The 25,995-nt window shown below is 52.6% G+C and overlaps 2 protein-coding genes across 11 annotated transcripts in view; one reads left to right on the top strand and one right to left on the bottom strand.

The window, feature by feature from the left end:
• Positions 1-25,995, top strand: part of KCNQ1 (potassium voltage-gated channel subfamily Q member 1) — a 348,594-nt gene that overhangs the window by 172,509 nt on the left and 150,090 nt on the right. The gene's annotated exons all lie outside the window — the stretch shown is intronic.
• LOC309668224 (uncharacterized protein) overlaps positions 1-25,995 on the bottom strand; it is a 128,929-nt gene that overhangs the window by 95,462 nt on the left and 7,472 nt on the right. The window contains exon 2 of one of the 6 annotated variants that reach the window (XR_014268130.1): positions 47-3,734. The exons of 3 other annotated variants lie outside the window; for them this stretch is intronic. Coding sequence is in view for 2 of the 3 variants with exons in the window: in XM_082477749.1 (XP_082333875.1) it covers positions 17,697-17,813 (117 nt within the window). In the remaining variant the exon portion in view is untranslated. Of the gene's footprint in view, positions 1-46; positions 3,735-6,790; positions 10,207-17,260; positions 17,814-25,995 lie in introns of those variants that run through there. 2 more of the 6 variants (XM_082477752.1, XM_082477749.1) reach the window with 2 other exon arrangements.

The raw sequence follows: 25,995 nt of genomic DNA, 5'->3' as shown, positions 1-25,995 counted from the left end.
GCACAGAGCTACACACACACACACACACACACACACACACTATATATATATATTCAGCATCCTTCCCCACAGCCTCACTTGTGGTCATGGGCCTTAGACTGCTGCCCTCAGAGAGCCAGGCCCCCGAAAAGGAGGTGGGCCGCACCAGGCAGCCAGCCGCTGGTCCTCTGCTTACCTCCTCAGTTAGCTGACCTCTGTGTCTGGGGTATAAAGTTCAGGGTAAGGTCACACTGGGACCTTTAGCTGAAAGTCCTTGAGCACATTCTGGGCGAGTCCTCCTGGCCCCACTCGGTCTGCACTGGGGCCCAGTGTCTTCCACTCCCTGGCCGGAATTGGGCAGCTGTCCTCAGGCCCAAGGGGACCTTTCTTTTCCTACTTAATCTCCTCTCTTGGGCCTTTTGTAGGTGGGCTTGTTTTTCAATGTTTTCTTTAGGTTCATATCCAGATTTGTTAAATTAAATTGAACCTCTTCCAGTTTGAAACACTTGAGTGCTTTTTTTCTGCTCTTCTTTTTGAACTGCCGCGTGAACCCCCCAGCTGGGTGTGTGGGCTCCAGGTGGGAGCTCGTGGGGGCCTGGCTGCAAGGCCAGGGTCATAAGATGGGGCAGCCTTGGGTGGAGCAATGCGCAGGAAAACTGGCTCCCAGCCTGACTGAGCTCAGGCCGGTGTGTGCGCAGCGGCAGCGGGTGGGACCATCCCCAGGGGCTCCAAGGGCCTCACTTGAGATGCTCTCCCAGTGACCCCCCAGTCTGCGGCTGTGCCTGAAAGCTCTGTGCTCACGGGCCCCCCGGTCCCCCACCTGCCTGTCTCATGCACTGGGAAATGGACTCTTCAGACCACATGGCCTGGGTTCAGCGGGGGAAAGTATCCCTTTAGATGCCAGGAGATGGAAAGACTGGGAAACGGGAGCCCTGAGACCAAAGGCGAGAGGACCTCGCTCAGCTGCTGGCAGAGCCAGGGCTAGGCCCTCGGCTCTGAACCCCGAACCCTGTGCTTCTCTGCTGTCCCAGAGGGGCCCGTCTGCTCTAGCGGGGCCCGTGCGCCAACCCCCGCCAGGCCCCGCCAGTCCCCTTCATCACCTGGGCCAAGTGACCCCGGTCCCAGGGGGTGGCTGGGGCACTTTCCCGAGCACCATGCCCCAGTCCCCCGACCGCTAGGGGGGCAGCACCTGGCCTTCAGCTTGGCCGTGCCCCACTCCTTAGCTCACTGCCCCTCCCACGCGCAGGGGACGGGAAACAGCGTCCCCCAGTTAATTCTGCGGCAGTCCACGCCTGGAAGGAGAGGCTGCTGGAGCGGAGGCACCACTGAAACACTGAGACGTGGGGTCAGACAGGACAGGGAAGCTGGTCTCGGGCTACCTCAGAGTACTTATCCAGGAGACCCGAGTGGGCAAGACCAAGACAAGGGTGCCACCCTTCCCAACCCAGGCAGGAGGATCAGAGAGTGGCCCTGAGCAAGGCCAGAAGGCCGACCTGAGACTCAAGGCCCAGGCTGCAAAGCTGCAGCCTTCTCCCCGGGCAGAAATGCAGGCCACGAGGAGCCTGGGGCTTAAGAACACAGTTCCATGAGCAAACAAAGGGCACCGTCTGAGGAGAGTGGCGCTTGGCCTTTGTTTAGCAGGGGACACTCTGCGGGGGCACCAGGTCCTGGCAGACCCGCTCCACCTTGGTGCCAGGCCTCCCTCTGCGCTGAGCCCCTAAAATGCCATAAAGGCTCCTGCTCGTCACGTCCTCACTGGCTCTGATGACCTGCAGAAATCTCTCTCTCTCCGCCTGCTGCCACCTGGCCACACAGGTGCAAGGTCCCAATGACTCAGGCCAAAGAGAAGCTGAGCGTGACCAGCCAGCCCACCATGCGAGGCTGCTCACGGACTTGTCTCATTTACTGGGGTTGGTGCTGGGCTCTGCCTGTAAATGTTTAACTCCTGAGGATGCTGACCTCAGAGCTTGGGAGGCTCAGACTGGGTGGGGGAGAGGGCTTCCTTCTTGCTGGTGTGTAAGCAGGGACCCTGTGGCGGGAAAGGGCGGCGTCAGCCTTTGCAGCAGGCCCACCAGCTCCACAGCAAGCAGAGCAAAGGCTGGATAGGAAGAGGGCCTTCCCGCAGGGAGGCCAGCCCCGCGGTGTGCTGAAGGGAGAAGGAGCGCTGTCCTCCCCCGCGTCGGTGAGCGCGGGCCCCGAGCGGGATGCCCAGCCCCGAGGGCCCCTCCGTGGTTTCCCACCGCTTCAGACCCGGGCTGCGGGCGCCTCAATTGGAATTGCTGGTTGCCCCACAAGGGCCCGGCCTAGGTCTCCCCGCTGGCGGGGAGGAAGCTGAGGAGGCTGGTTTGCTGGGGCCACCCAGTGTGGGCTCAGGAAGGGAAGGAATGTGACCGAGGCCGGGTGTGGCTGACGAGAGTGCAGCCAGTTGTGGGTTTTTCTTGGGGCCGAGATAGACGTGAGCAGAGATGGAGGCCCCTCTCTCTCGGTCCCCACCACACACACTAGGACCTTTCTTCGGCGTGTGGCTGTGGAGCTGCAGGCCAAGGACACCCTCTGGAAATCTGAATTCCATTCGCTCTTGGCAAAGAGCAGCTTCCTGCTTGGGGAAGGTGTGCGCGTGTGTGTGCGCGCGTGTGCACACATGGCCATGGGGGCTGGCGGAGGGAGAGGCACGTGGGTGGAGCAATGTTTGATGAGACGTGTAAGGTGACCCCAGTATTTCCCGGCACTGGATGGCACTTGCAAAGCGCGTCCAGAGGAGTTAAGACAAATACCTGGAGTGAATGAATCAGAAACGTGCGGGCTGCACTGCCTTTGAAACCGGCTCTGGCTTAAAACAGTCACGGCAAAACATGCCTTTGAATTTGAAAGCCAGAACTTTTTGCAAAATAATTCAAAAAGTTTGTTGAACCTTAAACCTTTCCTGATGATTCCTTCCTTCTGAAGTTAACTCGTTAAAGTTGCTCCAATCCCAGCCTGGTGCCAGACCAGCTTCCTGGAAACCCTCGCCAACTGCTGGCCTTTGGAAAGGCTTGTCGCCCTAATAGCTGTTTAAAAAAAAAAAAAAAGCTCACTGGGCACCTTGGCTGCAGGGTCTGAAAAGTCCTTTGTGCTAGCTCCAGCTGCAGTTTTTCCAGGCCTCGCTTCTGGGGCTGACTGGAGCTGTCTCTCTTCGTTTCCTCTTACAGTGGCGGGCGCTGGGCCGGCTTCTTCCCGCCCGGCTTCTCTGCCAACGGTGTATCCAGGCCTCCCCACGCCCAGGTGGATGTCCAGGGCAGAGCCCTTGGAGAGGGTGGGTGTGGGCATGTCCCAAGAGGGTCACCAGCCTCAACTTCCTCTCTGTTCCTTCTCCCCATGCGGAGAGACCAGGACCCCCTCCTAGGTCAGCACTGTGTCACTTCCCCAGAATACCCAGGACCCAACTAGTTCCCAAGCAGTGCCAGTTCAGAAGGGAAGACAATTTGCCCCTCCCCAAAGCAGAGTCTCGGCAATATAAAGCATGAATGTAAAATGGGGTCTAAGTTATAGTTTAAAAGAGTTTAAAATGTGAATATGCATTGGAAAATATTTAAATTAACACAGACATTAGGCAAATCAACAGAAAATGTATTAAATGTTGTCACTGTTGCATTAATCAAAATCAGAGATTACCTGAAAATGGAAAAAACTTACATAAAAACTTAATTTAGTGAGACACAGCAGTCAGAACATGCCGTACACGGTTCACTTCTTTAAAAATCACTCCTCTCAAAATTCTGTAATGACAAAACATATGTAACATTTCATTTCCTAGGAGAGCCTTGTTGATCTGCAGATGGGTGGAGGGCACCCCTTCCCATCGAGGGGGGGCGGGGGGCGGGGGGGCTCCCTGGGAGCCTGCCCAGGGCCTGCTCTCACTCCAGCTCTGCCTCTCCCTGTCAAAAACCTCTTTGTGCCGGAGCAGCCCCTGCTCCTTGGAGTGACATGAACCAGAGCCCACACCGCTGTGCCGCGGGAGCTGCCCCTCACTGGCCACCCCAGCCCTGCAGCGGAGGGCTGCTCATTCACAGCCTGGCAGAACATCTGCATGAGCTGTGGTACACCGTTCTTTCCCTATTAAAACGTTGTGCTTAAAAAATAATAAAGTGGTTTTATACGCACGTGGTAAAACACGTTCGGTGTACAAAGGGAATATGGCGAAAAATCAGGCTGTCCCCACCCCAGCCCTGAATTCCTAAGTTTCCTTCCCCAAAGGTTACCACTTTTAACAGTTTCCTATTGTATCTTTTCAGAGTGTGTTATAGGGGCAAACATGTATCTATAATATACCTCTTTTTTACACAAGTGGTAACATATATATTTATCTGCAGTTTGCCTTTCTGACTTAACATATAGGTACGCCAGACTTCTTTTTGAGCTGCCCAGACAAGACTGGTTCATCACAGGGCAGTACACGTCAGGGGCGTTTTTATTTTGCAGTGGTATTTGTGTACACACACATGAACAGGTGACAGCTCAGGGCACTGTAGCTTAAGTGCTGCTTTCTCGTGGTTAGCTTCCGGGATCCTTGAGAGAACGTGGCCTCTGCGCTCAGTCTACTGGGCTGGGCTTTCCCCAGATGGGGCTGTGTTCACGGCAGCTCTAGTCTTTCTGGCATAGGTCCTGTTCCTGGTGAACACGAGGACCCAGCTGCCTGAAAAAGGCACGTAGGTGGTGGGGTGGGAGGCCTGTACGAAGGCTAAAGAACATCATGCTGGCTGTTCATCAGAGAGCCTTCCATCAGAGGATGCAGAGATGGGCTGCTCATGAAAGCCTGATTAAGGCCATGGGCATTTTCAAGGGCAACACTGACTTGACCGCAGCTGGCAGGAGGTGGCCAACAGTTACCTGCTTGACGGTCTGGGCAGGAAGCAACCCCAGGGCTTCTGAAGAGAACGGAGCCCTGGCCAGTGTACTGTGCGGGGACCTGTCTCCGCAGGCATCATGCTGTAAGGAAACCTTTCAGCTTTCCGTAAGCAAGCCCTCTCATTTCTTGGTAAGCACGCGGCGGCCCCAGTGTGCACTGTTCAAAGGGACGATGCCTGTGTGTTCTGGAGATGGATCTATGTTAAGACATCTAGTGCTTCTCCTTTTTATTAACAGCTGCAGAGCATTTCACTGCGCCATAATGTATGGAACACGTCCCCTCCTGACGGATGTATAGGGTAGCTAAAGACAGCCATTAGCCATTCAAATATTCACTAATGAACTGCCCGATTATGAAATTAGTCCCTCTGAAACATCCCTCCCCACCGAACACTACTGTTTCTCCCCACCCATCTTATCCCTGCTCTATCTCTGTTGACTGCGTCTCCTTCTAGGCTGTCTCTTATCAAATAAGGACAATGTAAAGTAAATCACTTATGAAGAAGAACTGTAAATCTTGTCAAGATAAGAGATTTCATGAAGTTAAGGGAAGTGAAATTGAAGAATCTCTAACAGAGATTAGGAGATTAGGCAGAGTTAAACCAGTTATCAACTGAAGAGAAAATCAAGGCTGATACCTAGATAAGCATTTCAAAAAAGAAATAATAAAAGCAGATGAAATAATAAAAGATTAAGGGTAGGCCCTTAGTGAAGCCATGAAGCCCTACCTTCTACAGAAATGATCCTCTGTGTGAAAGTGCTGCCAAAGTCCATTATGAAGTGAAAGATGCCCTACTGTGGTATCACAGCATGTTTTATAAACATGACACCAGAACCTCTGTCAATTCACTTTTTTTCTAAAATGAGTAGGTATCTACGATTATAACGACTTATATTTATATAGGATAATCTTGTTTTCAAAACTATTATTACTACTTCTCAAGGTAACTTCCCAATCAAGTCTATTTTTCATGACATTTTGGTCTCCATTTTAAGTGCATTCACTTCAAGAGGCCCATTTTTCCCCCATTTCCAGCAAGGTTAAGATATTTGTACATGTTTTGATAGATACTACCAAATAGTAAAGGCTGGTACCCATTTATGCTACTATGAAAATTGCACAAACATGCCCGTTTCCCCACACCTTCACTAACAAGTGAGTAGTCACAGTTTTTATCTTTATTAATTTGATTGAGGAAGAAATGGTATACTGGAGTGTTTACATGTCTTTTATTGTAAATGAGGCTTTCATCTCTTCAAATAAGTAAACACATTTGTTTTTTCTTTTTTGTGAACCATTTCTCCATACCCTTAATTTTTTTAATACCTCTTCTTACTGATTTATAGGAACTCTGTCGTAGATGTTGAAAATATTTTATCCCAATTTTTCTTCAGTCTTTGAGCTTCTATAGTTTTCTGCTGGCAGGATTTTTTAATTTGAGTGTTTTGGGGTTTTTGTTTTTGTTTTTTGTTTTGCATTTCTTATATTTTATTAAAAGTTGAGCTTGTTTCTGTGTTTCAGAAGCCAGTTGTATTTCCTTTACATAAACTGTTCAAATTTTTGGTCCATTTTTTCCTGTTGGACTTCAGAATTTTTAATTTTGACACAGTCAACTCTGGCAGTCTTTTGTGATTTGAGGTCCTTGTCTTAAAATTTGTAAAAGTTTTGGAAAAAAACCTCATTCTGAGATTGTTTTAATAAATTCTCCCATGTTTTCTTCTGTCATCTTTGTTTTTTTTTATTCACGTTAAAAAAATATTTTTAATTGAAGTATGGTTAATTTACATGTTGTATTAGTTTCAAGTGTAAAGCAAAGTGATTCAGTTATACACACACACACACACATCTACATGCATACATTATATATATATATATATATATATATATATATATATATATATATATATATATATATATATATTCTTCAGATTCTTTTCCCTTATAGGTTATTACAAGATACTGAGTATAGTTCCCTGGGCTATACAGTAGGTCCTTGTTGTTTACCCGTTTTATATATAGTAGTGTGTATATGTTAATCCCAAACTTCTAATTTATCTCTCCCCCACCCCACTATCCCCTTTGGTAACCGTAAGTTTGTGTTCTATGTCTGTGAGTCTATTTCTGTCTTGTAAATAAGTTCATTTGTATCATTTTTTTAGTTTCTACATATAAGTGATATGAATATGATTATCTGTCTCTCCTGTCTGACTTACTTCACTTAATATGGTAATCTCTAGGTCCATCCATGTTGCTGCAAATGGCATTATTTCATTCTTTTTTATGGCTGAGTAATATTCCATTGTGTATGTATGTGTGTGTGTGTGTGTGTATATATATATATATATGTATATGTACACACACATACATATACACATACCACATCTTCTTTATCCATTCATCTGTTGATGGACACTTAGATTGCTTCCATGTCTTGGCTATTGTAAATAGTGCTGCTATGAACACTGGGGTGCATGTATCTTTTTGAATTAGCGTTTTCTCTGGATATATGCCCAGGAGTGGGATTGCAGGATCATATGGTTAACTCTGTTTTTACTTTCATAAGTTACCTCCATACTGGTCTCCACAGCAGCTGCACCAATTTGACATTCCCACCAACAGTGTAGGAGGGTTCCTTTTTCTCCATACCCTCATTTATTATTTATAGACTTTTTAATGATGGCCATTCTGACTGGTGTGAGGCGATACCTCACTGTAGTTTTGATTGCATTTCCCTAATAATTAGTGATACTGAGCATCTTTTCATGTGCCTGCTGGCCATCTGTATGTCTTCTTTGGAGAAATGTCTATCTAGTCTTCTGCCCAATTTTTGATTGGGTTGGGGTTTTTTTGATATTAAGCTATATAAGTTGTTTGTGTATTTTGGAAATTAATCCCTTGTCGGTAGCATCATTTACAAATATTTCCTCCCAGTCCATAGGTTGTCTTTTCATTTTGTTTATGATTTCCTTTGTTGTTTAAAAGCTTTTAAGTTTAATTAGATCCCGTTTGTTTTTGTTTTTATTTCCATTACTCCATGAGACAGTTCCAAAATAATATTGCTGTTATTTATGTCAAAGAGTGTTCTGCCTATGTTTTCCTCTAGGAGTTTTATAGTATCCAGTCTTACATTTAAATGTTTAATCCACTTTGAGTTTATTTTTGTATATGGTGTTCAAGAATGTTCTAATTTCATTCTTTTACATATAGCTGTCCAGTTTTCCCAGCACCATTTATTGAAGAGACTGTCTTTTCTTCATTGTATATTCTTGCCTCCTTTGTTGTAGATTAATTGACCATAGTGCGGGGTTTATTTCTGCGCCTTCTATCCTGTTCCATTGATCTATATGTCTGTTTCTGTGCCCATGCCATGCTGTTTTGATTACTGTAGCTTTGTAGTATAGTCTGAAGTCAGGGAGCTTGATTCCTCCAGCTCCGCTCTTCTTTCTCAAGATCGTTTTGTCTTTTCAGGGTCTTTTTTGTTTCCATACAAATTTAAAAATTTTTTGTTCTAGTTCTGTGAAAAACGTCATTGGTAATGTGAAAGGGATTGCACTGAATCTGTAAATTGCCTTAGGTAGTACAGTCATTTTTAACACTATTGGTTCTTCCAATCCAAGAACACAGTGTATCTTTCCATCTGTTTGGGTCATCTTCAGTTTCTTTCAACAGCATCTTACAGTTTTTGGAGTAAAGGTCTTTTGTCTCCTTAGGTAGGTTTATCCCTAAGTATTTTATTCTTTTCAATGCGATGGTAAATGGGATTGTTTCCTTAATTTCTCTTTCTGATATTTCGTTGTCAGTGTATAGAAATGCAACAGATTTCTGTATGTTAATTTTGTATCCAGCGACTTTACTGAATTCATTGATGAGCTCTAGTAGTTTTCTGGCAGCACCTTTAGGATTTTCTACATATAGCATCACGTCATCTGCAAACAGTGACAGTTCTACTTCTTTTCCAATTTGGATTCCTTTTATTTCTTTTTCTTCTCTGATTGCTGTGGCTAGGAATTACAAAACTATGTTGAATAGAAGTGGCGAGAGTGGGCATCCTTCATCTTTTTACATTTAAATAGTGCTCCCTCTAGATTTGGACATAAGGAGTCATTAAATTCAATTTATTTTCTATGTGTCTAACTAGTTATCCCAACGCTATTTATTTGAATACATCATTTTCTTTCCACTGACTTAAGTTGTTACCTTTATCATATTTCAAACTCTCATTTAATCTGTGTCTATTTCTAGATTGTCTTATGGATGGCTGATGGGCCTGGTGATGGGCCAGCCTCAGTTATTTGACTTTTGAACTTTACGATGTACTTGTGAGTACAGCAGGTTTCCCCCATCTCTCTTACTCATAAGAGGAAGCTGAATTTCACACAGTACAGTCAACCGGGGAATCCATGGCGTGGCCTCAGACCAAAACACTAGACACAGGATTAGCTCTTGAGTTTGGACGGGAAGCCTGGAGTGTTTGGGACTGAGTCCTCGCCTTGGCAACTAATGCTGTCAGGGAACAGGAGCACTTGTTTCTTCCGGGCTCACTCACACGGCAGAATCCAGACAAGGGATGCACCGGGGTCTCGGGTCTGACCCTGGGGGCCATTTCCTACTCATGTATGATCACAGTTTCAGGGCATCTTATGAAAAACTGAATTCAGTAACTCAAGAAAGTAAATAAGCCTAATTCAAAAAGGAAAAGAATGGCAATAAGAAAAATCTGTAACATATAGCCAGTCCCTCCCCTCCCCAGGCCAACCACCGGAAAGGAAAATAACTGACACGGTAAAGTGTTATAGTTGGAGTGCTGTTATAACCAGTGCAGGTCAAAATGGTTTCACATCGTGACTTGGACAGCAGTGACTCAGTTTCCTTATCTCATCTAGGCCACCTGTACCAATGTGGCTTTTCCAGCCTCATCCTTGTGAAGCTAGCCCAGAGGAATGCTGCTCCTGTCCCCGGACCTCCTGCTTGGTGCTCTCCTTTACTGACTTGTAAACAAACAAGTAGTGGTTAAGAGCAGATTCTAGAGCTGTAGTGCAAGTTCAGATCCTAACTGCACCTCTCCTACCTGCTGGACCTTGAATGAGTCATTTAACCTCTGTTTCAGTTTCCCCATCTGTAAAATGGGGATAATAAGAAAGAGTGCCTTCCGCAGAGGGTTACTGGGAGGATTAAATGAATGACTAATGTGAAGAACACAGAATGGTGCTGACATATAGTAAGGTTATATAGTATTGGTTAAATGCATGTCCCTACCTCAAGATGAGTCATTCAGTTTATCTTTATCATGGTAGGTGCCTGACAACGTCGATGGAGAGGGGAGTTTGAATGAGTAGAATCACCTTCAGAAAAAAGTGCAGTTGCACCCTCATTAGACTATTTAGGACAATGGGTAATCTTTAAAACCTGGTGCTTTTCTGGAACACAGAGGGCCAGGCTGCACCAAAGAGCTCCAGATGCTTTTTCAGAATTGTACAGGACTTGCATTACATGCTCTTTTTTTTTTCACATAAATTTTAGAATCAGCTTGCCTGATTAAAAAAAAAAAAAAAAAAGTGTGTGTGTGTGTGTCCCTCCATATTCTGCCAGTAGTTTCTACTGAAACTGCAATCAATTTAGATTAACTTAGAATTATCTTTCTTACAAATATTTTTGACTTTCTAGCCAAAAATAGGAGAGATTTATCCGTGTGTTCAAATCAGTTGTAATGTCCCTCAGTATTTTTTAGCCCTCTGTTCGTATAGATTTTCTGTATCTTAAAATTCATTACTGGGTATTTTTAGGAAGACTACTGGTTTTTTTAATTTGGCGATCGTGATTTTTTTCATGAATTTTTCATTTTGAGATAATTGTAGATTCACATGCAGCTAGCTGTGAGAAATAATAGAGAGATCCCATGTAGCCTTCACCCAGTCTGCCCCAGTGGTACCATTTTGCAAACCGTAGGACCAGATCACTGCCAGGACATAGACACTGACACAGGGCAGCTTCTGTCACCCCAGGGTCCCTCATGTAGCCCCCTTTCATAGCCACACTCCCTTCTCTCCCATTTCACCTTGTCCTTAGCCCCTGGCAACCACTAATCAGTTCCGCATTGCTTTAATTTTGTCTTTACAAGAATGCTCTATAAATGGAACCGTACAGTATGGGACCTTTTGAAACTGGCTCTTTTCACTCAGCACAGTTCTCTGAAGATTCATCCAGGTTGCTGCATGTATCTTTGCATTCTTGGTGCGACCCTGTTTACATTGGTTATTTTTACAGCTGATGGACCCTGGTGACTAATAGGTTCCCTTTTTTTGCACTGATTATCATAGATGAAATCAGTATGTGTTCTTTTATTATGCCAGCCTTGTCAGATCAGTGGAATTCTGGCTCCACAAAGAGACTGTGGAAGATTTCATTAAGGATGTGACTATTTTAAAATATATGCTCAAAGAAAAAAACAAAAGCTCCTGTGGAAAAAACATTTTGTTCTTAATTTTCTTTTTTTCAACCACTTTATTGAGTCACGATTGACAAACAAAATCTGTACATAATTAATGTATACAACGTGATGAATTTGGAGATAAGTATATACCTATGAGACCATCACCACAACCTAGGCCATCAACATACCCATCACCTCCAAAAGTCTCCTCACGCCCTCCTTATCACGTATATTACTATTTCCTAAGAACGCTTAGCATCAGATCTACCCTCTGAGCAACTTCTGAAGCACACAATGCAGGGCTGTTGACTGCAGGCACTGCGCTGGACAGTTGCTCTCTAGGACTCATTCACCCTGCAGAACTGAAACTTTGTGCCCTTTGACAAACTCCTCCAAGCTGCCTCCTCCCCCTGCCCCTGGCAACCACCATTCAACTCTCTGCTTCTCTGCGCTTGACTATTTTAGATTCTTCACATAAGTGATATCACACAGCGTTTGTCCTTCTGTGTCTGGCTTATTTCCCCGTCCTCCACATTCATCCGTGTTGTCACAAATGGCAGGATTTCCTTCTTGTGAAAGAATTCTTGTACAACAACTCTATTTCTGAATGCTAACAGGATTCAGGGGGAAAAAAGTCCTTTTTACATCATTTATGTTTGATAGAGAGTGGGATAGAAGGAAGCAAGTTTGCTTCCTATGGGATAGACGCAAGAGTTCAGGGAGCCCCCAAGGAGGGGCTTGGGAGCCCTGGGGCCATCCTGTGGGGGTGGCAGGAGGGCATTCCTGTCTTGAATGCTCCCCTGGGAGAGGGCCTTTCTCCCAGTACCTTCTTGTCTCCTCAGCAGCCCACCCAGTTCTGTCTCTCTTATCTGTCTCTCTCCCCAACTCTGTGACTCCTACTCATCTTGAAGCTCCCTGCTCACCCCCATGTACAGGACTGCTCTTGGGGCCGGGGTGAATGCAGACAAAGAACGGGAATCTTTGCGAGAGGTCTGGGGGAGGGTGGGATAAGTTGACCTTCACGGCCTCAGGCTCCCTTGATGGGAAATGGGGTTTGTTAAAGCCCCCACCCAGTCTAGACTGGGCCAGCCCATACACACACACACCTACACACACACACACACACACACACACACACACACACACACACACACACACACACACACACCCCCCTGAGCTAAGAAGGGCAAAGGGCAGCCCCAGTCTGAAACTCCCGTGGGTTCCCCCAGCGTGGATGTGTGTAGGGTCTAGGCTCTAGGAGCTGAAGGGACCTATGAGATCCAGGGCGGTACCCTGCAGGCCGGTGGAGGAGAGGGTGCCCCCTTGCCCTGTGTGTCCATTCTTCCAGGCAGGAGGTAATAAGTGCGCACACCAGGCACTGTGCAAGCCCCAAGGGACCAGGAGGAGCTGGGCAGGGACCACCCCTGCTCTCGCAGAGGCCCTGATCTCATCGGCAACACTCCCTGGGCACTGTGTTCCAAAGGAGCCCCGGCACTACCACTTCGATGAGGAGAAAACTCGCTAGCCCTGCACACATCTTTGGACTAAAGAATATTCTTAAAATCATAATAGCACTCGCCCTTAGCCAGGCACTGTGCTAAGTGCTTTATAAACATCATTTCACTAATCCTTACATCACGGCAGCTTTTGACATAAGAATATTATCACTCCTGTTTTATATATAATCAACCTGAGGCTTGAGAGGTTAAGTCGGGCCCAGGGTCACAAAGCTAGTATTGACCCTGAGCAGTGGCTCTGATGAAGTCACTGTCGCTCCTCAAATACCCCCTTGGTATCATTTTAAACAAGTCAGGCTCTCTCCTGACCCTCTCCCCTTCCCCAGGCTGGGGCCGACTTATGTCCCTCCTTCGGAGTGGCCAATTTCTAAGCCTCAGACTGGTCCACAGAGAACCCATCTCCCCTCTCGTTCTTAATGTATAACTGGGTGTTTGTCTGTGGTGAAGGGTTACGAGCCGTCTCCTTCGATCCCAAGGCCGGTGAAGGCAGAAGTAGGTCTTTTTGTTCAGCATTATCTTCAGTGTATAATCCGCACAGAGCCCATCATGGCCGCTCTGTGAATGTTTGACGAATAAATAAGTGAATGAATAAGCGAGGGGGGACTGCACTGGGGCCTGTCAGGTGCAGGACCCTGGCTGCGGTCCACCCTCCTCACAAGGGCCTGCCCGGTCTGCAGCGGGGCTCGAAGCAGCACTGAGGCCTTACTGCTCTCCCTTGAGCTCCTTCACCCCTGCTCCTCCGCCAGGGCTCATGTCCCCACCCGCACAGTCCATGGCAGCTGGAATCCGGAGTCTACCAGAGGTCTCTGATCACAGACTCTGCCCCCCTGGAGCCCACTCCCTTCTGTTGCTGTTCTAGAAATACAGGGAAATCAAACGCAGTCACTCTGATGGCCCTCCAGGGCCTTGTGTAGGCCTATTGCAGTTTCCGTAGATCAAGAGGCCAAGGTTTGGGGATGGCAGATGTTCCCGGGTAGAAAACAGTGGTACCTGGGGAGGAACTGAAGTCCGTGCATGCTGAGACCAAGAGTTTCTCCACCACCAGGCTGTGTTCACACGCCTTCCTTGCTTGGTTGGTCGCCCTAGTTATGCCCTCCCCAGAGAGGAAGTCTGCTCCCCCTTCCTAATGGCAAGTCTCCTGTTAGCCTGAGAACCAGGGGCCTTTGGATCTTCTTGTTCCCGGGATAATTCTCACCAGCTCAGGAGGCATGGGGATGGGCCAGTGTTAGGAATGGGGCCAGCACCTGATTAAAGGCTCCAAATGAGGGCTCTCGCACTGGGTGATGGAGCTGGAGGTGAGGGACAGAGCGAAGGTCCTGGCCCTTTGCAGCCTGCTGGCCTGAGTGCGGACAATGGTTTGCAAGACCAGTCATGTGGAGGCCAGGTTTTCTGTGCCAAGGGCTAGGCCACTCTTCCTGTCACTACTGCCTACAAAGGCTGGACCTGGGGCTCTGGCTGATCAGGAAAAAGTAAGAATTGCATATGATTCCATCAAAGATGGTTTTCCTATTAAAACATGACTCGTGTTAAAACACAGGGCTTAGTTCAGAGTAAACATTTCGAACTGCTGAGGAGAAGCAGAGATTTATAACACAGAGCGAGACTTAAAGAAGTAAAAGCCCCTGTATACTGACTGAGGCCGTGAATGCTGCCCTGAAATGCCAGCTCAGTTCAGACACGACTTGATCCAACCTGCTCCATCTCTGCTTCCAGGAGCCCCCCCTTACTTCTCACCTCAGTACTCCCAGGTTGGAAGGTCTCGCGGTCCAGCCTGGGCCTTAGGCCCTCCTCACTCCCTCCTGGCTTGAGCTCCAGGGCAGCCGCCCTTGCTCTGTGCCCCCAAACCTTGGCCTCCACCAGCTTTGTTAGATTCCTCTCCCTGGCCGCACGCTCGCTGCTGCCTCTCTCTTCCAAATCATAAACACAAAAGATGGCCAAAGGTACACTCTGCACGACATTTTTCCTAGTCAGACAAAACCTAATGACTGCCTTTTGTTTCCTTCCATTTAGAAGCATTTCCCTGGCAACCCTGTCTCTCCTTAGTCAACAGCAGCTAACTTCATCCTTCCCCTTTATCAAGATATTGTTTAGAGCAAATAACTCATTAACTGGTACAGCAACTTGGGAACCCTTTCATACCGGCTCTCAAGAGGACCTTTCCCCTGAGAACGGGGCACCCCACAGAGCTTAGGAAGAGAAGTGCCTTCGGGGGCTTTGGTAGGGCTCTGCCAGCAGACAGGCAGCTGTCTGTTAACGACTGTGCCTGGTACCTTCTCTGATTGGATTGAGTAACTTAACAAAAGGGAAGCCGACGTGGCTGGAGTGACCTGCCACATTCGTATTCCTGTGGCATCTCCTCCTAGGTGGCCCAGGTGTGTGTATGAAGGCCTGAGGCCCGCTGCCAGCACCGCATAAGCTCCAGGGGGCCATGTGGGCTCCGTCCCCGCTGATTCCTCAGCTCCCCAGCAGCATTCTCTTTCATTTGAAAATATACTCATTTGATAAATAGACTGTGTTCCAGAACTTTCTAGGTGACCTCCCTTCTCTTCCTCCTTTTCCACTGTTAGGGGTTGGAAAAGCAATAGATTTGCTTTCTCAGTGTCTCTGGAGTGACTTTTGGGGCAAGAAGAACGCCCCTTGTCTATGGCACCAGAGTTGAGGCTAAGCTTTCTTAGGGGAAGAACGGGCTCACTGGCCTGGCTGGGAGCTGGTGGCCAACTGAGAACTTGCTTTGGCGGAGGGACCTGGGAGGAGCCCCTCAGCTGGGCTTGCTCGTGTAGAAGGAGTGAGGGGAGCTTCTGCCTCTCACTCTCCCTCGCAGACTGCTCCCGCCACAGGCAGGGGCTAGGAATCTCCCTACCAGGGCAAGTGCCGGGCCAGCCTCCTTCAGAGAGCAGCCCGAGACACAGGCGGCACTTTGCCAAGGTTTTGTCTCTATCAGAAAGCAGGTCTGTGTTCCTAACCCACACGGTACACTAGATGGAGGCTGGTGTACTGTGTATACAGCAGGTGACTGGATAAGAAGCGAAATGGCTTCCATCTTTAGAGCTCTGCGGCTTTGCATTTACAACTTCCTCCCATCCCTGCCTCACTCATATTTCCTGGACTTGACATGTGTGCCTCTGGGCACAACCTGTGAGAATTACAGATTGCCGGGGGCGGGGGCGGGGGTGGTGGTGCAGCAGTGTCCGATTGGCACAGAGTGTCTAATGTTCAGACCTGACAGGGAAGGGGAAGGGGTTGCCTGGAGAGGGTCCCCATCTGGACAGAATGTTCCCCTATGTGGGGCAGCCGGCACAGCTCACGAGAGCATGTCTTCGGTCCTCAGATCCCATAGTGTGCACGCCATGGCATGTCACACCCATAACCATGCGTCTCACACTTCAGGGGCCCAGCCATGTCACGTAGAGGGCCACCCACATCACTGGTTCTGGACAGGTGTCGACGGGTCCCTTTTCACATGGAACTGCACGCTGAATGGGAAGCCCAGCGTGCCTTCCATCTGATGGGCCACGCCAGAGGGTTGCTCACACCCAGGCGTGCGACCCTGGCCCCACTGTGCAGTGGCAGCACCCACACAGATATCAAGCCTTGCAGCTGCGAGGTGAGTTGCTGTCATTCCGCGTGGGGTGGGAGAAGGAGCCCACGCAGGCAGCAGAGGCCACAGGCCGCCACAGCCTCTCGCTCAGGCACTGTAATTCCAGAGGTCCCATGCAGGCTTTGGGCCTTCGGGTCTGGGGCTTATGGAGGCGGGCCCCTGCCCACCCCGGTGCTCTGACGCCGTCTGCCCAAAGGCGCTTGCAGTGTCGGCCATCCTCTGGAATAGGACTCCCGGGCACGGTGGGCCGGGTTGTCTCCTAGTCACCTCCTGACTCACCAGGGTCTAGGCCATCACCTGGGCTAAGCCGTATGTTCTCTCTATGGACAAGCCTGCCCGAGTCCTGGCCCACTCACCATCAGCCTGCGCGCTCTGGGCCTCAGCCCGGTTCCAGGAGAGTCATGATGGGGCTTGTTCTAGGCCCCTCTGGCTCTCACCCATCCAGGGGACGGGAGAATAGAGAAGGGTGCTGGGCCAGCCTCTAGCAAGCCTGAGTCAATGGTGAATCGTCGTGCTTCGCCCCGTCTCGCTCCCTCACTCTGGGGGTTTTCTCTGCCTTCCTGAGAACACAGCTGTGCCCGCCCATCCTGCTCCTCGACGACCAGCTCCAGCCTGGCTGTGTGACCCTAAGGCCTTGTGATGCAGGGGACAAACATGCCTATCCCGATAATGACACTGGCCTGGGAGGCCAGACCCCAGACTACACCGCACCGAGCCTGGCCAGGGGAGGAACACACTCAGGGGCAGGGTGTGGGCACCCCGTGCAGAGACCTGGACCCTTACGGGCACAGCCCCTGCCTGCCAAGTTTCTGTGATTATTTTGAAACATTTCCCAGCAACAGACCCCCACCCGCCCCCCGCCCCCCGCGCTGAGTCTCGCTCGCAGCCCCGGAACAACAGCTCCCGGCTCTCGGCAGCAGCGCGTTCCTGCGGGACAGCTGCTGTAACCGGATCGCCAGCCCGGCTGCCAGCACTCTCCACATGAGCACGTCTGCTCTTAGGCCAGGCTCTGGGCTGTGCAGAGCGTGGCTGCTCGACCAAACACGGGTCCCCCCACTTGGATGGCAAACCCCTGTTCAAGGCTGGGATGTCCTACTCAGCCCCGTTTTCAGACTGGGACCACTGGCTTCCAGCTGTAAAACTGCATTCCCTGCGGAGCAAGAGCTCCTCTGCCCACCCCGACAGAACAAACAAAGGGACTCAGGTGCACGTCCCTCCGGCCAGAGGGCCCTGGTGTGTGTCAGTCCAGCCGCCAGCCTAGAGGCCAGCCCAGGTCCACGAGGGCCCTCACGACGCAGGGCATGCCCCGTTCATCCTCCTGGTGAGTGAAGGCGAGGACAGGGCCAGGTCTGGCTTGCTGCAGCAGGAGCAACAGCTTGGGGTGAAGACATGGCAGTCGCAGATCTAGGGGGACAGGATGCCAGGAAGCGACACAGATGCCCTGAACGGGGTGTACCAAGTAGACCTTAGCCCACCCACAAACTGCAGCGGAGAGATGTGGGTCGGGGCTTGTCCGCCAAGTACAGGGGTGGTTGACGGTGCTGGACTCCCAGGCCTGATGGCCTTGGGTGGAGGGCTGGGACAGCCTGGCCTGCTCGTGGCCGCCCTCAGTGCTACGCCCTGCAGAAGGCTCTGGTAGGTGGATACACGCCCACGAGCCCAGCTGTCCACACAGCGCCCCTGACTGCACTGGGGCTGCGGCATAGCATTCAGGAGGGCCGCCCTGGGGTCCTGGGACTTGGGACTGTTTGTACAGTCCTCTCCCTGACACAGCCTATTCGGTGGCTTTGACCCCCTGACCCCTATCAGGGAGGTGTGGCTGGCGGGGGAGGGACAGGTTCCCCTCTCCATTCTTCTCAGGCCCTCTGCTCAATCTGTGGCCCTCCCTCCCCAGTCAGGTCCCAGAGCCCAGGGTACAGTGTTCTGATGCGCCTGGGCCAGCAGCCAGCCAGTCACGGAGACACTGAGGACAGGGGCCTCCAGCCCAGACCCTGGTTCCCAAGGAGCCTCAAAGGCTGGAGTCGGGGTGTCCCGCGGAAATCCTGGTGGGATGGAAAATCCCCAGCAGTTGGGCCCCAGGCTGAGTGGTGACACTGCACTTTCCCCGCCTGCTGGGGGTCAGCCGGCTCGCCGCTTCCTGCTTCCCTTTGATGTCCCCGTGTGAGGGAGGGGTCGGCACCCCTCTGGGCTCGGGCACACGCGCTCGGCTGCAACAAGGAGTCTGTGCTCCGGGGCCTGGGGTCGGGCAGGGGACCTGGTGGGCTGGGGAGGGAGGCCAGGTGGAAAAACCCCAGCCTCGGCAGGGTTCCTGAGAGAGAGGGAAGGAAGGGTCTGCCCTGAGCCCACCAAGGGCATGTCCGCTCTCCCTCCTGGGCTGTCTGATGTGGGAGGGAGACACCATGATGAGCCTCTGTCTAGACGAGGAAACTGAGGCCTGTGGACAATCCAAGCACCGCCACTGAAATGGCCTCCCTGGGGCCTTCCTCTCACATCTGGGGAACTTCCCCAAAAGTTTCAATAGCTGCTGCTGTTTGCCAGCCCTCCCTGCAGCGCTGGGCCCCAGTCTCCGCGTGCGCCCTCCCCAGTTCACTGCGTGACGCCGGGCTTGGCCTCCAGCTCCAGGTGGCAGGGCAGAGCTCGTGCAGCCAGGCCTGGTGGCCCTAGTGCCACCATTCTACATGCTCACTGCTGACAAGGCAGGTGCTCTCCCGATCACTGGGACTGAGTGGCCCTCTGACCAGCCCAATAACCCCAGGAGGTACCCTGCTGGTTTTAATTTGGGTTCACAGATGAGGAAAATGACGCACAGAGAGATCAGGTGACCTGCCCAGTGGCACGTACCTCATCTGTGCTAGAACTGGGATCCAGGTTGAGTGGCCTGGAGCTGCTGTTTGGCCCTGCTGTGCTGTGCCGCCATATCACACCTACATATTCCACTGTCTCCCAAGAGCCCCCTGGGCCCAGCCCTCCTGGAGAGGTGCCCGAGGGGGGAGAGCGCAGGCCGAAGGTCATGCAGCAAGGTCTGGAGCTGAGCTGGGGGCGGGAGAGGGCGCTCTGCTCTCTGCTCCTTCCACATGTGGGGCTGGGGAACAGGTCAACCCTCTAGAAGAACCCAGAGAAAATGGCAGGGGATGACCAGGAAAGCCGGGACTGCAGGGCCCAGGCTGGGAACCTGGAGGCACGCGTACCGCCTGCAGGATTCTGAGGGGCGGTTAGCCCTCCCTGCAGCAGTGGCTCCTCCGCCTGGGAGTAGGGTGGTCTGGCCCCCGCCCACCTGTGCAAGAAGGCCTTTGAGACCCTGAGGAGAGAAGCTGTGGAGACGCAGGTGGCTGGGGAGGTGACCCCCCCCCCCAACTCTTTTAATGTTCAAACAGCCCAGCTTGCTGACTTTGATGCAGGGGGTTAGGCGGAGTGGCTTTGAAGTCAGCCCTTGGGGGACGCTCCTATCAGCCCCTGCGTAGATAATCTCCCACCCGGCCCTGGGACTCAATGCCACTCTTGGGATGCCCCCCCCTTACAGCTTGGGGCCTTTTTGGTGGCCTTGGGAAGAGGGGGCCTTAGGGGGGAAGAAGCAGCCTCTCCTTGGGAAATGGGGAGCGTGGGGGAGGGGCAGCCCAGGACACATGCCCCCAGAAACCCCTGCCCTCTGCTCCGCCTACCCCCAGGCACTGGTGTTCCTCCGAGAGCCCTAGGGCTAGAAGGTGTCTGGAGAACCACCCTCTCTCCTTGGCTCCGAAGGAGCCTGGCCGCAGCCAGTGTGTCCCCGACGTCTTCCACCTCATAGCCCGTGATCTGCTCCCTTGCCTTGTCTGCCAGCCTGGGAGCTCACAGAGGGGCACCCCATCTGATGGCCCCCGCGTCCCAGCACTGCGCCTGCACAGGAGGGCCAGAATGAATGATGAATCAATGAATGATGTAGAAATCTGTTAGCAAGGGTATCTTCTGGATTCTCAGACATCCAGACATTTCAGGAACAAAGGAAGCCAGCAAGTGGCCTGCAGCCCTGGCAGCACGAGTGGGAGGGGCAGTGGGATGAGCGGCCGGCAAGGAGGCCAGGGTCAGGTGAGTGGCTGCTGGGGGCAGCGCCCTTTGCACTGGGGCGGGGCACAGTCCCTTTGGGAAGCTAGTTGAGGGGGTGGCGTTTGGCTCCCGAGTGGCCTATGCAGGGAAGGAAGCGATACCTTATCAGGGTGACACTTGGCCCTCCCAGGTGCCTAGCCGTGGCCTCGGGCATCCCTCTGGGCTCCCACCCCTGCATGTGCAGGGAAGGCCTCTTGGACTCCAAGGCTGCCTTCCCCCACAGCGATGACAGTGCCGGGCCCCAGCATGGCCCAGGGCTCTGCTGCTTGGGAGACCTTTGCCCGAGCACAAGCTGAGAAGGCATGTGAGCCTCTGAGGGCCGGCCCTGCCGCTCCTACGCTCTCTCAGGCCGGTTCTCCAGCGAGCTGAAGGTTCGAGAGTGACACCCTCTCTTCCGAGGTTGGACAGGGAGCCTGACAAAGGCCTGCAGCCCTCCCCGCCATGAGAGGACAGGGCGGGCCGGCCTCCTCAGAGACCGAGCTGAATCCTGCTGTGTCAGCGCCCAGTGGCCTCAGGCACGTCACTCCGTGTGGCCAGGCCGCTCTTTGCTGCATCTGCACGTGCGCGCAGTGCCTCCGTCCCTGGGCCCTGGGCGGCGGGGGATTAGATCAAGTCGAGCATGATGAAGTGAAGGCGCTGCACGTTTACTTTAGAGGTCTGGTGCTGCTGGCGTGACCGTTCTGCGGGTGACATGTGCCTAGACTAGAAGGCTGTCTCCCTCCCTGAGAAGAGCAGGGGTCCTAGGGGCTGCGAATGAGGCAACGTGAGAGCCGAGGCCAGGTCCTGGGACCTTGGGAACAGCCCGTGGGCCTGGTAGGGTCTCAGCTTCCATCATGAAGAAGGTGCCACAGGGGCCGGGGGCTGGGCAAGAAGCAACACGGAGAGGGGACAGAACCCCAGGCCTTGTCAAGGAGTGGGTCACAGGCTAAGCACGCACGTGTTTTAGTGCACGAGTGAGTGGGTGTGTTAGGGCAGATGGGTGTGAGGGACATCTGTTAGAGTTTCTGAGCAGTTTTCATCCCATTCCTAGAGCCTTCAGGTGGGTTCGGCCTGGCAGGGAAGTCAGAGGGAGACTGTGGACTTCAGGCTGTGGGAGCGCTCTCCCCACTGCCCTGGATCCTGGGCTGCTGCTTTCCCACTGCTGGGAACTGGTCTCTGGGGGCACAGGAGTCCAAGCCTCTACTCCCACCCAGGTTTCACCTGGGTTGAGGTCCCAGCTCCTTTAAGCCAATCTCAAAGGTTCATTTGGAAGTCACGGCCATGTGTTCAAGTCCGCCAGGCTTGGATGGAGGGCAGCGGCTCTGGGGTGAAGTCTTGTCTTAGGCATCAGAACAAGCTGGATAAGGGAGGGCATGGGGAGCCTTTGTTCTAGATGCACACAGATTCCTGGCGACACCAGGGGGTGGGGGCTGAGCAGAGCCCCTCTCAGGGCCTTCTGGGAGGGGCACTCAGAGCTCAGCTGCGTTTAAAAATTAGCAGGCGGAGGAGTTCGAGGCTCTGCAGTTAACCCCTTTTGAGCCTTTGAAGCCTGTTTGAACTGTTAATCAGGAAGGCTGGGCTGAAGGGCTGCCGCCACCCCCCTGAACGCCTGTCCCTGGCTGGGTCTCTGAGTCTGGGCGTTAAAGCCGAGAAACTGCTGTCTGCGTGGGGTCTCCTGAAGCCCCCCGCCCCCTCCAAGACTGTGATGTTGACGGCCTCTTTGTTTTCTCATCTCAGCCTATTCAAGGCCATTTTTCAGCTTGCTGGCTTTGCGTTAAGATTGGGGGGATTTTCCACCCTTCCGAGGTTATGAAATAGCTCAGCAAGGACGAGGCCTCCCCGCGGGAGTCAACCCAGCCTCCCGCACGTGCTGCAGGGAAAGGCTCTTTATTGCCGCAATTCCAAGGGCAGAATGAGAGAGGAGGAAGGACTTTGGGGAAGGGGTCTCTCCCTGTCTGTCCTGGGGAACGGTGGCCAGCAGAGAGCCACGCTGGCTGGAGGCACATCCCAGGGCCGTTTTTAGGCCAGCGGTCATCCACTGCCAATGGTCAGAGGACCAGGAACACTGCTTGCAGTGTGGCCTCTGCAGGGGCCATGACCCTCAGGCAGGTGACTTTCCCTCCTCCCTGGTCTCCTGGCTTTCCCGCAGCTCTCCGGCTCTGTCCTCGATCCTCTTTGCAGGCTCTCCCTCGTGGCCTGGCTGTTAACACCTGAGCTCCTCAGGACCCGTCCAGGGCTGGCTTCCCTCTTCTCTCCAAACTGCTTCCCCGAGCTGCGCCTGCAGCTTCCAGCACCGTCTGTGGGTCCCTGATTCCCAAACATGTCTTCAGCCTGGCCCTCCACGCTTCAGACCCACGTCCCAGTCGCCGGCCCCACGGCTTCCTTCTGCAGCCTCTCACGCCATACTCCACCCCACCGGGGCACCTTTTCTCCAACAACAAAGGTCCCTGCCACCCACCCCTGCCATGCAAGCCAGAAACCCCAGAATCATGCCCAGCACTCCCCCTTCCTAGCTGCCCAAGTCAGTCCAACACCACACCAGGTTGATTTCACCCTGACATCTGCGGAAGATTTCTGCTTCCCTCTGTTCCCTTCACCACTGCCCAGGTAGGCCACCGCCTCTGGGCACTGCAGTGCCTCTGTCCCCTTCCAGCACCTTCTGCACTCAGAGGAGGGGGATCATTTCACAACACGAATCCAACTGGGTCACTCCCCGTGTGGGACCTTGCAGAGGCCCTCGGCACTCAGAACAAGGCCAAAGTCCTTAGCAGCGGCGTGGCCTGCTCTCCGCTTCAGGTGCCTGGCCTCTTTCCGGCCCTTTGGCTCGTGGGCTTCCTCCACCAGGGGGCCCTTTGCCTGCAGCTCTTGTCCTGCCTCCCCCACCTTCCCCAAGGGAACTTCTAGGACCCCAGACTAATTCCTGGTGCAGACCCTGTTCCAGGTGGTTCCCGTTATGAATCTCTTCTGTGTCCCCACGTGCAGAGCACTCCCTTGGGGTGCAGTGAAACACACATGCACACACTGGGTAGTCTCTCTCCCCTCTGGACCACAAGCCCCAGCGAGGGCAGGGGCTGCTCAGTTCCTGTTCCTACCGAGTTCCTACTGCCTGGTGAGTTTTCGACCAAGATTTGTTCAGTGACCAAACCTGTAAAGTGGCAATGATCGCTGCCCTGCCTCTCAGACAGAATTCACTGCCTGGGCAAGTGCTGTGTAGATGGCAGAACGCTGCCTCAAAGTCAGCTGTACGTGGCCTGTCTCAGTAGCAGGCCTGGAGTGCGGGCGCGCTCTGCGAGGGCCTGCTACAATCTCCCAGAACAGCACAGGCGCAAGAATGAAGGAACAGGAGCTCCCTTGTTGGAGGGAGGGGAGAGAAGGGATTCCACTGGGCCACACTGGGAAAGGGCTCCCCACCCCGTAAAAGCAATCTGCTCCAAGACTACTTCCTGTCACACCCTCAGATGTTCCTCACTTCTGCCCTCCTGGACACACACACACTCTGGCGGACGTGATCTGGCTCCCTTCTCCGGTCGGGCCCTCTCACAGCCCAGGGTCACCTGTGTGGCCGCTGGACTGAACTGCTCTGGTGAACACCTGCCACAATTCACCTGGGCCCCCGGTGGCCCCGGCCCTCTCTCCCACCCCCATCCCCACCCTGAAGCCCAGCCAGGGCCTTGGTGGGGGCCCAGTCTGCCTGGGCTGTGGCCGGAGGAGCTGGGGCCTGGGCCCAAGCTGGGGACAGGCTTGTGTGCTGGGCACTGGCCCCCCAGGGAGTCCCCATTCTATGACACTAATTGCTACAATTAGCAGGAGAAAGGGCTATTAGATCAGTTTCTTCTCTGGCTGAGGCCTGGCTGCTGGGGAGGGTGAGACCAAGCCCAAAGCTTTTCGAAGCAGCAAGGATTCTTCCATAAATGAGGCCACATTTAAATTGCAAACAAGGGCCTCGCCCAGCCCAAGGAAGGGCTCCCAGAGAAAGGCTTTAGTTCCGCAGATGGAGCGGCTGGGGGAGCGGGTACAAGCTCGGGTTTTGGTTTCGTGGGCCTTCCCTATCTGATCGAACCTTGGGTCATCCAGGCTCCGTCAGTGACCCAGTCCTGCTGGGGCCGGCCAGCCAGGAGGAACAGGGCAATGGCTGGGGAAGGAAGGACAGTGCTAGAGGCCACTCCCTCCCCCTCCCCTCCCCCTCCCCCGCACCAGGCCTGCTCTGAGGCCCCCTAGGATGCCTCCTCCTCCCGGAGCGTATGGCAAACCTTCTGGATCTGCTGTCCCAGTGTCGAGAGCCACTCACTCGTCAGTCTGCACTAACTGGGAAAGGTGAGAGGGCCCACTCGGCCTCTACCCAGGCCACCTCTAATTCAGACAAGCCATAGGCGCCTATGCCGGGAACGGCTCAGGGAATGCAGCTGCAAGATAGTTCCAACTAAAGCCCCAGGTGGCAGCCTATGGCCTTGGGATGGAGGCACCTGCCAACCCTGAGTTATACCGCTAGCCAAGGAAGGGGGTGCTTCGATTGGCCAGGCCTGGGCCAGGGTCTCTCACTCAGAGGGTGAGCGGTGGGTGCTGGGTGTGGCAGGATGCAGGTCAGGGCTTGCTTCATGTAAAGGGCCAGAGCAGAGATCATCCCAGTCCCTGGAGCGGGTCTCAGATGGTGGCCCTCACCTGGGGTGCCCCCCAGGGGATATGTGGCAACGTCTGGGGACGTTTTTGATTATTACCACTGTGGAGGTGCTACTGGTGTCTACTGGGTAGAGGCCAGGCAAGCTGCTAAACATCCTAAGATACAAAGGACAGCGCCCCACAACAAAGAATGCTCAGGCCCCAAATGTCACCAGTGTGGCCGTTGAGAACCCTCGGTCTGAGGGGCTGAGATTCTGACATGCTGTGTACTTTCTCATTCCGTTCTGAAAATGGATGCACTTTCCTGGCCTGGCCTCTTCCTTCATTCAACAAATCAATGAAGCCATTCAACAGCAATGCGTGACGTACCCCCGCCGTGTGCAGACCCTGTAGAGAAGACAGACAGGCTCTCAAGGGGCCTCCCTTCCGGTAGAGGAGACAGGCAGGCAACAAATAAGTAGATGCCTAAGGAACCAGAAAATACTGTGGCATAGTCTGGGCACGTGGAAGCCTGAAACATAGTGCTGACCTAGCAAGTGACTGAAGGGGCCAACTGAAATGGCGGGTCAGAGAAGGTCCCTTTGACAAGCGGCATTTCAGGTGAGACTTTAAAGGATGAGAAGGAACTGTCGTGGGAACAGCCAGGCAGAAGTAGCTGGTGCAAAGGCCGTGAGGCGCTTGTCTTGGCTGGTTTGAGATACAGGCAGAAGGCTGGCGTGACGGGAGCTCGGTGAGGGAGAAGGACAGCGGGCGGGGCAGATCTTGTAAAACCTGATGGAATTTGAATTTTATTTCCCCAAAATAGAAGCTACTAGAGGATGCCTGGCAGGGGGAGGGATAGGACACACATTCATTCATTCATTCATTCACTCTTGGCTTTGGGGACTCTGCTGCCTAGGACATGGGGTTA

This window comes from Balaenoptera physalus (genome assembly GCF_965194825.1).
Source record: "Balaenoptera physalus genome assembly, chromosome: 10".
Lineage (NCBI taxonomy): Eukaryota > Metazoa > Chordata > Mammalia > Artiodactyla > Balaenopteridae > Balaenoptera > Balaenoptera physalus.
The sequence above is the reverse complement of the archived record's forward strand: the minus strand, read 5'-3'. Positions and strand labels throughout refer to the sequence as shown.